Source organism: Cyprinus carpio, chromosome B19 (genome assembly GCF_018340385.1).
Source record: "Cyprinus carpio isolate SPL01 chromosome B19, ASM1834038v1, whole genome shotgun sequence".
NCBI lineage: Eukaryota > Metazoa > Chordata > Actinopteri > Cypriniformes > Cyprinidae > Cyprinus > Cyprinus carpio.
The window spans coordinates 25869987-25881777 of record NC_056615.1 but is presented as its reverse complement, the minus strand read 5'-3'; the positions used below and the strand labels follow the sequence as shown (position 1 = coordinate 25881777).

The 11791-nt window shown below is 32.8% G+C and overlaps 1 protein-coding gene across 1 annotated transcript; it reads left to right on the top strand.

Annotated features, from left to right (window-relative positions):
* Positions 1–350: 350 nt before the first annotated feature.
* klhl7 (kelch-like family member 7) lies at positions 351–11767 on the top strand. Its single transcript, XM_042745257.1, is given in 11 exon segments — positions 351–776; positions 1866–1968; positions 2058–2151; positions 2235–2352; positions 4794–4973; positions 5063–5237; positions 6633–6775; positions 7674–7914; positions 7996–8197; positions 9180–9277; positions 10967–11767. Coding segments are annotated over 11 exon segments (1821 nt in total). The 5' UTR covers positions 351–638; the 3' UTR covers positions 11296–11767.
* The last annotated feature ends 24 nt before the right edge of the window (positions 11768–11791 follow it).

The window sequence follows — 11791 nt, the reverse complement described above, 5'->3', positions numbered from 1 at the left end:
TATATATAGATATATATATATATATATATATATTTCAAATAAAACAAATACATTTTGCATTAAAAAATAACAATGGCAATACATTTTTCCTCATTTTTAAAAGACTATACTGAAATTTTAAAAACAAAAGAAAAAAACTAGAGCACTGAAAGAGCAGTTTTTAATATAAATATATATATATTATATATATATATATATTATATATATAATATATATATATATATATATATCTATAATATATATATATATATATATATATATATAAAATTTGTTTTTTTGGGGGGGGGCTTTTATTTTGACAGGTAGTATTGTTATATTGTCACGTGCTTCACATAATTTCTGTTACCGATCGAGAATTCATACTAAACGCAACTAGTAAACAAAATTTTGCGAAACTCAGATACTTAAAGAGTAACTACGTAAAACTTCCTGAAGAAAAGAAAAATCCTAGATAATTTAAATAATCTTAAATAACAATCTTTTATGGACTTTTATTGCATTTCTTCAGCAGGCAGTGATCCCGAAATCCTGCCGCTTCCTGCACGTCATTCCTGTCTCATATTTACACACAGAGCCGAGCAGCAAACCTCAGCGTGTGTGTGTTTAAATAAACGCTTTAATAATATTCATAACACAGCATGATGAGCATGGCCTCCACGTCAAGCGAGAAGATATCAGGAGGACCCAAAAAGAAAAGCGAGAAGAAGATTGCGTCCAAAGAGGAGTACAGGTTATTGTCCAATATCATGGGAGTGATGAATAATTTAAGAAAACAGGTAAATATCAGCAGAAATCTGACATAAGCATCGGGAGTCTCCTGAGATATGCACGACATAATCTGAAACATTCATTATATAATATGAGATATTATCTTGTGCGTCATATAGTCTGGTATCTGACATATCCATAATAAAATATGTGATATCAAACTGCGAGATATTTTCATAATTAACAGTGTTTGCTAGATGCAATTTCTTACATTAAACTGAAATGAGATAATTGGTACATTTATGTTTGTTTGTTTTTTTAAATTGTGGAACAAGTTTTAATTTTATCATTTGAAAATAATTTACACAATTGTTAAATAATACAATAATAAAAAAAGAGAAATATTGCAACATAATAAAATAATTTATGTTATTTTATTATTATTCATGTCTCTTTAATTTCAATTGCTCTTTTTTAATTTTAATTTTAAGATATCTTTCTGTGGGTTATTATTCCTGATATTATATCTGACACCTGACATATAGAAAATATATTGATTATATTATATAGCTTAGTTTTAACTTGTCATTTTTAAACTTATAAATATAATTTAACTTGTAATGAAATATATATATATATATATATATATATTATATCTATAGATATATATATATATATATATAAAATGACACATAATTAATACATATATAATTTTATTTTATTATAATTAAGTTAAAACTGTTTTACAATTAATTTATATTGTAAATTGTAAAATAAATTTATGTTTATTGATATTTAATTGTAAAACAGTTTTAACTTTTTTAAATAAAATATTTTGGAAATAATAAATATGTTTTTAAATATTGAAATATAATAATAAAATATTCAAAATGTATTTTTTTATTGTTAGTTGCCATGTTTTAATATTGATGAAGACAATCAACAATACAGAGTGATTGTGTTGAGAAGATGAAAATTTGTGACAGTTGTTTTATTATCAAGAAATAATCAAAATTATGAATAAAGCATTATCTGTGTAAGCGTCTTTTCAAAGAAGTCGAAGCCTTTTCTATGCACGGCTGTACATTTATAGTCTCGAATGCACAGAGATGGAATTTGCTGGAAAAGCAGGTTTGTCTGAGGCTGTGTGTTTGCAGGGAATCCTGTGTGACGTGATCCTGGTGGTGCAGGGAAAGCACATCCTGGCACACAGAGTGGTGCTGGCCGCCGCGAGCCACTTCTTCAACCTCATGTTCACATGTGAGAAACACTTCAGCATGCATCTGACACATGTTTCCAGTTACACACAGACACTTCTAAAACAACTCCTGCTGCTCTTGCATGTGCAGCGAGTATGATGGAGGCCACCAATCACGAGGTGGAGCTTGGTGGAGCCGAACCGGAGATCATCGAGCTGCTGGTGGAGTTCGTCTACACGGCTCGGTCAGACACGACATCTCTCCACAGACGCATAACACGTGTTTTACATGCATTTAGAGCTCATGCATGTTTCGATTCTATTGCAGAATCTCAGTGAACAGTAATAATGTTCAGTCTCTACTCAACTAACCAAAACAATACCAAACCGAACCAGACAAAAAAATTTTTGATTACCTCAAGAAGCAGGTAGACCACACCAACTGTACCCCACAAACACCATCATTGAGGCACCAGCATCTTCAACTGTTCTCTGTGGATATTTTCATGTTTATTTCAGTCCTATTTCTCGTTTTTATATTGTATTTCTAATAATTACAAGATAATTATAGATTATATTATATCAGACATATCTGATATATTTATTTTATAATATGCAGTTATAATATGCATCACATAATCTGAGATATCTGACATGCATTTACATTAAGTCATTTAGCAGATGCATAATAAAATATGGAATATCTCACATGATGTGCATCAATAAACTGAAAATAAGATAACAAGTAAATGTGTGTTGACAATATATAATTGTAAAAAAATAAAAAATAAATTATATATATATACACACACACACACACACACACATTATATATATATATATATATATATATATATATATATATATATCTATATATATATATATATAAATATATATATATTTAATTTTTTTTAATTTGTCCTGACATTCTTAATTTCATGTCTGTTCAATTTATATATCTCATTTTTTTTCTGTTTTTATTTCTATTAATCACAAGATAACTCTACAATCAAGATCTGACATATGCAACTCATAATCTGAGATAGCTGAAATATGCATAAAAAAGTGATATCTGACATATGCATCATATGGTCTGTGAAATCTTTACATCAAAATTTACTAAAAAGTAATTCCTAACAATAAACTTAAAATAGACAACAGATAAATGTATATATTTATATTTAAAAGCATTTTAAACAACATTTACATATTATAAATAATACAATATTTTAAATATTTTTATTTATTAATTTGTCTTGCAATTTTTTTTTAGTTAATGTCTGTTTAATTTAGATGTTTCCTTTTTTTCTATTTTATTTATATTAAATCGCAAGACAATTATATATATTCTGTGGGTTGTTATTATTGCTGTTTTTATTAATCTGATATTACATGCTTACTACATTTATTTGTAGAACAATTTTAAACAACATTTAAATACATCTTTTAAATAACAAAATATTTATATGTATTATTTATTTAATACTGATTATATTTATTTAATAAATAATACATAAAATTATTTATTTAATATTTATATATTTAAAATTATTTTATATTATTATTGATGCAAAATTTAATCCAATTCAGACGGTCAAGGTGTAATAATATGTAAATTTATTAAAAAGAATATAGAGAACTGAAACCACAAATCATAACTTGGAAATAAAAGTTCTGGATAATAATAACAACTTTCAAATATAGAAATGTAAATCCAATGTTAGTACATTTTTAATAACAATTCATTTATGATGGATTGAACCCAACAGTATTAATCAAAAACATTAATACAATTGTAATTAAAACATAAACAATTATTCTGTTCGAATCAAAAGAACCAAAATATTAGTATTAAAATATTAAAATATCAAAGTATCAGAGTATCAAAGTATCCTGAATTTCAAGGTATCTGAATTTGAATAAAAACCTGTAAGAGTTCATAAGTCTGAGTCTAAGAGTTGTCGAGTGAAGCCAAAGAAGAGGAAGTGAGCTGAAAAGATAGAGACACCAGAGTCTCAGAAAGTCAAAACCACTCTATTTTGCAGAGTATATCTTATATACTGTTTTTCTAGACATAAGTCATCATCTGGCTATCACGTATAACACCTGACCTTTAAAAATAGTCTAGTCAATGTCTCGATTTTGGACTTCTTCCTCGTTTTTAGATTCAAAGTATCATAACTGATAATTCTAAGAAATATTGATACAAAAGAACATACATGCAGTTCAACTTCATATGCAAAACAGACTCAGCTGACTACGCAGTTAGAAATACTGTGAAATTACATATGAAATATACCACAAAGTTTACCAAAAACATTTTGAATATAAAGATGAAACCTATTAATATATATGAGACAGATCATTACCATGAAATATAAATTTTTTAACTTTTGAAATGAAAACTTATCATTATGAATAGAACACATTCTGAGTACGTGACTTCTCAGAATCTCTCAACAACACTTGGGTTTAATTTAAATACGTGGACTTCTTCTCAGAATCTCTATCACCATGTGGATTTCTGAGAATCTCCACACACCAATTATACATTTAATATAATATAATTTTATTTATATGAATGCCTGTTTCTCTTTTGTGTTTTATTTCAGTTAATCACAAGATAATTATATATTTCTCTGTGTTATTATTGTCGATCTTATAAATCTGATATGATAAAAAATAATGTTACATGTGATTTTTTAAATCTGTGATCACATGACAGCTCCAATATAAAGTTTGACAAGCTTCATGTGAAATAACGATGTAATGTACAGTTAATTGTGCTTACAGTGGTAGAAACTGATATGGTCAATTCTATATAGTGCTATATTATTATTCAGCAGCTGTGACTCTGTAGAGGAGTGTTGTGATTGGCTGTTTTGTGATAGGCATCAGCGCATTGGCCGAGTGTCTGAACTGTCCTGAGCTGAAGGTGGCGGCTGATGATTTCATCCACCAGCACTTCACAGACGTCTACAAGATGGATGAGTTTCTCCAGCTGGACGTGAAACAGGTGACGCACCTGCTCCAGCAGGACACGCTGACCGTGCGAGCCGAAGACCAGGTGACAGCACACGGGCCGCCCTGACGGCTGGAAACTCAACTACTGTACGTTTGCTGAGGTGAATAACGTGTGTCTGTGTGATTGTGCAGATCTACGACGCAGCGGTGCGGTGGCTGAAGTACGACGTCTTGAATCGACAGCAGTACATGGTAGACATTCTGGGGAAGGTTCGATTCCCCCTCGTATCCAAAAACTTCCTCAGTAAGACCGTTCAAGCCGAACCGCTGATCCAGGACAACCCCGAGTGCCTGAAAATGGTCATCTGTGAGTTACTGACACCTGAGCACTAAAAAAAATCACATGTGGTAGACAATCAGTCTTTTATTTAACCTAGTTATACTTTTTTTTTAAAGGGGTCATCGGATGCCTGTTTTCCACAAGTTGATATGATTCTTTAGGGTCTTAATGAAAAGTCTATAACATCATCTGGTTAAAATTTCTCAATGGTAGTGTAAAACAACACCCTTTTTACCTTGTCACCAGTTCTGTTGCCAGTTCTGTTCATAGCAACCCGTTTCGGTGCATGTCCCTTTAAATGCTAATGAGCTCTCCTGACCCTGCCCCTCTCTTCTGTGCAGTTCTCTGTTTACTTCAGCCACATTAATCGTGGAAAGATTTATAAAAGAGCCTTCTACTCATTTCTGCTGTAGGTGAAGCTGGATCATGAATGATTCGCGCAAACATAGACGCATTTAGGTAGATATACTGTATATATAGGTGCTATATAGGTGCATTTCAAATGTTTATGAGGAGTGTGGGAGTATTATCGCGCTAAATGTATGACATCAGGGTGCCCGTGCAATTTGATTTTATTTTTTAAATAAAATACTCCCGTCATTTTTGGATGTGCTTTCTGTTGTCTCATGCAGTCTTCATGAATGGAGCACGTCACAACCATAGACTGTAAAAAAAAAACATGGACGTACTTTACGTCACCCCAACCTTACCTAACAGAATATTTTTAATCCAAAACTAAACTAAGCCGACCCTACCCATCCCATCATCGCAGCAAATGAAAAAAAAAAAAAAAGCTGGATCTTGAAATCCAAACCACGCCCACCTATCTCGACGGTGGTGATAGCAGCGGCAGTCCACCTGTCACTCAAGTGGCCACGCCCTTAATTATGCAGAACTTTAAGGCTTAATATATTTTAAACGGATGAGTTATAAAAAAATTCATCCCCCTCACAGTTGTTATGAAGGGCAAAATTTTAAAAAAAAACACTGGGTGGATTATTATGATTATAGGGTGGATGTGTACACACACTGCCAACACACATTTATGTTCAAACAACATGTATCCGATGACCCCTTTAAAAATCCATACGTTTTACTTAATTTAATTCTTAATTTTCTTTTCTTTTATTTATTTGATATATTATTACTTTTATTTGACATATTTACTTAATTTTTATCTTTACCTAAAAACAAAATTATTAAAAAAAGTAATAATTAAAGATATATTTATATAATATTTGTTTTTATATATATATATATATATATATAGAGAGAGAGAGAGAGAGAGAGATTGAGATATATTTAAACTTAGCACAGTTATATTTCTCTTAATAAATTAAGGACAGAATTTTAGTTCTAAATGATCAAAATAATTTCTTATCCTGTCATAATTTAACTCGGAGCTGGTGTGTTTGTTCTCAGGTGGGATGCGTTATCATCTTCTGTCTCCAGAGGACCGTGAGGAGCTCGGTGAGAGCAGTCGACCGCGCCGCAAGAAACACGATTACCGCATCGCTCTGTTCGGAGGCTCACAGCCGCAGTCCTGCCGCTACTTTAACCCCAAGGTACACACTCAGCCTGAATCATGTCGAGAACACAACACACTGTCTGCAAATGTCAGGTTTTCAAGTCAATTACGCTGGGTGATTAACAGCTGTGGAAATATTTGATTTGGATCGTTTCATTTTTTTGCAATAAAAATGATAAAATAAATAAAATCATTATTACAATTGTAAAGTCATGAAAATGTAAACATCTTTAGTAAATATAATTGTTTCACATTATGTAATCTAAATCTCTAAATCTCTGCAGTCACAATCCACTGGGACTGAGATCCACAGTCATGGAAAAACTATATTTTCAAACAATTATTATTTTTTGTTTTAATTTTGCAAAACAAATAAACAAAACAATAAAATGTAAAAGTCTTGAACAAACATAAATGTATCACTTTATCTAATAAGGTATCACTTTATGTAATCTAAATATCTATAAAAAGGGAATGAGATCCACAAGCTTGGAAAAACAGGAAATATTTTATTCATATAATTATTTGAATAAATATTTAATTAATATCATTATCATTATTAATAAAACCAATTCATAAAATCATAAAGTCATAAAAATGTAAAACTCTGTAATGAGTATACATTTTCTCATTTATGTAAATGGAAATATTTTATTTACAATAATTTCGTTTTTTTAATGATTGCATTTTTTATTCAAAATTAAATCATTAAAATAAAAAAAATGGTGAATAAAAATTCGTGGAATGTTCTTTAAAGCATTTTAATAAATTTATCATAATTATTATTTTGTTTTGGTGTAAAAATAACATAATAAATAAAATAATTAATAAAATCATGAAAATCTTTGGTAAATATATATATTTTTTAATTTATGTAATCTAAGTCTGCATAAAATGGTTTTTAAAAGTGCTTATCCTGTGTTTGTGTGTTTCAGGATTACAGTTGGACGGACATTCGCTGCCCGTTTGAGAAGCGCCGGGACGCCGCGTCTGTGTTCTGGGACAATGTGGTTTATATCCTGGGCGGCTCTCAGCTCTTCCCCATCAAACGGATGGACTGCTATAATGTGGTGAAGGACAGCTGGTACTCCAAACTCGGACCGCCGAACCCGCGGGACAGTCTGGCCGCCTGCGCCTCCAAAGGGAAGATCTACACCTCCGGAGGGTCAGAAGTGGGTGAGTTTGAGCGGAGCGTCCCGTGGGTTTGGAGAGAAAGTGAGAAGCCAGTAATGTTGGATTGGTGGATTGTGTTGACAGGAAGTTCGGCTCTGAATCTGTTCGAGTGCTACGACACGCGTTCAGAGACGTGGCAGACGAAGCCCAACATGCTGATGCCGCGCTGCAGTCACGGCTCGGTGGAGGCCAGCGGCCTCATCTACGTCTGCGGAGGAAGTCTGGGAAACAACGTGTCCGGCAGAGTCCTTAACGACTGCGAGGTGTACGACCCCAACACTGAAGAGTACGTCTCTGACCAAAACACACAGCTATTCACTGCTTCTCCTCACAATAAGTGGATATTTATGACTTGTTTGAATAGGGATAGTTCACATTCTGTCATAGTTTCAGTGTTAGTTTATATACTATAATAGCATTTATTAATATTTTTTACTTACTATAAAAATATTCTACAGGTACAGCTTGAATGCTGTGATTTAAGTCAAGATAACAATGAATTAAATCATGAAAATGTAAAATTATAATAAATAAATACTTAAAATACATATGTATATGTGAGCTGTCCTGTTAACTCTGTGTGTGTGTGTGTGTGTGTCTGTCTGTGTTTGTGTGTGTGTGTGTGTGTGTGTTTTTTTTTTTTTTTTTTCTCCCCTCTTTTTTTTTTTTTTTTTTTTTTTTTTTTTTTTTTTTTTGTCTCTTCTCTTTTTGCTTGTCTGTCTGTGTTTGTGTGTGTGTGTGTGTGTGTGTGTGTGTGTGTGTCTCTGTGTTTGTGTGTGTGTGTGTGTGTGTGTGTTTGTGTCTCTGTGTGTGTGTGTGTGTGTGTGTGTGTGTCTCTCTCTGTGTGTGTGTGTGTGTGTGTGTGTGTGTGTGTGTGTGTGTCTCTCTCTGTGTGTGTGTGTGTGTGTGTGTTTGTGTCTCTGTGTGTGTGTGTGTGTGTGTGTGTGTGTGTGTCTCTCTCTCTGTGTGTGTGTGTGTGCGTGTGTGTGTGTTTGTGTCTCTGTGTGTGTGTGTGTGTTTTTGTCTCTCTCTCTCACTCTCTCGTCATTCCTCAGTCTCTCTTCATTCGTGTGTGTGTGTCTCTCACTCTCTGTGTGTGTGTGTGTATGTGTCTGTGTGTGCGTGTGTGTGTGTGTCTCTCTGTGTGTGTGTATGTGTGAGTATGTGTGTGTGTGTGTGTGTGTGTGTCTCTCTCTCTCTCTCTCTCTGTGTGTGTGTATGTGTGTGTGTGTGTGTGTGTCTCTCTCTCTGTGTGTGTGTGGTATCAGGTGGAGGGCTCTCTGTGGGATGCGCGAGGCCCGTAAGAATCACGGTCTGGTTGTGGTGAACTCAAGAATATACGCCGTCGGCGGGCAGAACACACTCGGTATGTTTCTCTGAAAGTTCACTTCTTTGTTTTAATGTGTTAATGTTGCTGCTGATCCTGGGATGATGACTTCTTCTCAAACCACCTCCCAGACTCAAGCATCTGTTGAGTTGTTAAGAGAGGTACTGTGCCGTAGTCATAATGTTTAGCACACTGACTCTGTCTTCAGTGAAAAGGGAGTTATAGATGACAAATACATGTAAGAAGGACCAATCAGAATTCAGTATGCACATATTGCAATGACATCATCATTTTACATTTGATTTACATTTATTCATTTAGAGTTTTTTCCTAGAGAATTTGTCAAAGAATCCAAGAATATTTATAGAATTCATAAAATACAATGTATTTATTTATTTTTAGTTAAAATGCAAAAATAACGTATAGATAAATAAACAGATGTAAAAAAAAAACACTTGTTCATGGATTATGAAAAATTAAATTAGTGTTTTTTTTGGTGGAAGAAACCTTAAGTAACATAAAAAGTAAAGAGAATATTACAATATTTTATATTTATACCTTTTTACTTTTTTGCCAAAACTTTTGAATTATTTATATATTTGCTTTCTTGTTTTCTTTTAATTTCTGTATTAATATTTTAATTGACTTCTTTGACTTTACTTATTTACTGTATTAAATTTCTTTAATATTTGTTATTATATATAATATTATGTATATATATATATATATATATATATATATATATATATATATTTATATATATATATGTATGTATGTGTGTGTGTGTGTGTGTGTGCATAAATATACACTGAAAAAATTATACTACATTTTTTCAAGGTAAGTGGTTGCATTCAATTTATTTTAGCTACATTTAATCAAGCAAATTTAGTTGACTAACTTCCAGCTAAATTTGTTTATTTAAATGTAGCTGAAATATCTATATACACACAAAAAACTATTTATTTTAATAAAATATTCTAAATAAAAAATATGAATATATACAAAAAAATGAATATAATTAGAACAAATATAATTATTTAATTTACTTGTAATAAATATATTTATTTAGTTATCCTTTTGATACTGTCATTGAGAAGGTTGGGGTATCTTTACTTTTATCAGTTAACTTTTGACTATATTTTGTTATTAAACCGTGTCCCTGTCCCAGTGCATTTATCCCCTTAAGAAATGATGAATGATAAAAAAAACAAAAACAAAAACATGATATGTGACCCTGGAGCACAAAAGCAGTCTTAAGTCTCTGGGGTATATTTGTAGCAATAGCCAAAAATACATTGTACGGGTCAAAATTTTTGATTTTTCTTTTATGCCAAAAATCATTAGGATATTAAGTAAAGATCATGTTCCATGAAGATATTTTGTAAATTTCCTACTGTAAATATGTCAAAACTTAATTTTTGATTAGTTTTATGCATTGCTAAGAACTTTATTTGGACAACGTTAAAGATGACTTTCTCAATATTTTGATTTTTTTGCTCCCTCAGATTCCAGATTTTCAAATAGTTGTATCTCAGCCAAATATTGTCCTCCTAACAAACCATACATCAATGGAAAGCTTATTTATGCAGCTTTAAGATGATGTATAAATCTCAATTTCTAAAAATTGACCCTTATGACTGGTTTTGTGGCCTCTCTGAAGTCATTCCAGGTCATTGAAGGTCAGCACACTGTGTGTTTTGGGATCTGTGACGCTGATGTTTCTCTCAGGCGGTCTAGACTCGGTGGAGTATTATGAGATGGGCAGTAACGAGTGGAAGATGGCGTCTCCGATGCCGTGGCGCGGCGTGACGGTGAAGTGTGCAGCCGTGGGCTCCGTCATCTACGTTCTGGCCGGGTTTCAGGGGGTCGGCCGTCTGGGGCACATCATGGAGTATTACACAGAGACCGACAAATGGGTGGTTTCCAGTAAAGTCCGTGCGTTCCCCGTCACCAGCTGCCTCATCTGTCTGGTGGACACCTGCGGCGCCAACGAAGAGGACATGAATTCAGCATCTTCTTCCTCATCATCATCCTCATTAGCGGATGGAAGAATGTAGCGTTGCTATCAGAGCATAAAGACGATATAAAACCACTGGAAACACAAAGCAGTCCTCATTGTGCCGAGACCCTCACTGCGTTATGTTCACCAGATTACGGTTTGTGTCTTCAGTGCAGATGTGAAGAGCTAGTGTCGCTCAGATCGAACCGTTCAAGACTGCTTTTGTCTTTATGTCCTCCTCTTTGCCAGTTTATTTTGATCTTAAGAGTTTTAACAGACAACTTGTGGGTGGAAATATCCACAGATGTCCACAGTTCATTCTTTGGAAACATTTGTACCTCTGCATTTAGCAGATTTTGGGGGCTAAAATGCATTTTATGTTGGTTTTTATGTTTTAAGAATTCGTGTTTTGATGTGTTTATATTATGTGTAAACAAACTTGTAACTTTAATTTTTTATATAATGATCATATTATCATTTTGATGTTGCAGAACTACAATAAAACAGGCCAGAAACGTTCTCAGAGTGAATCAGTCAGTTCACAGTTTATTGTT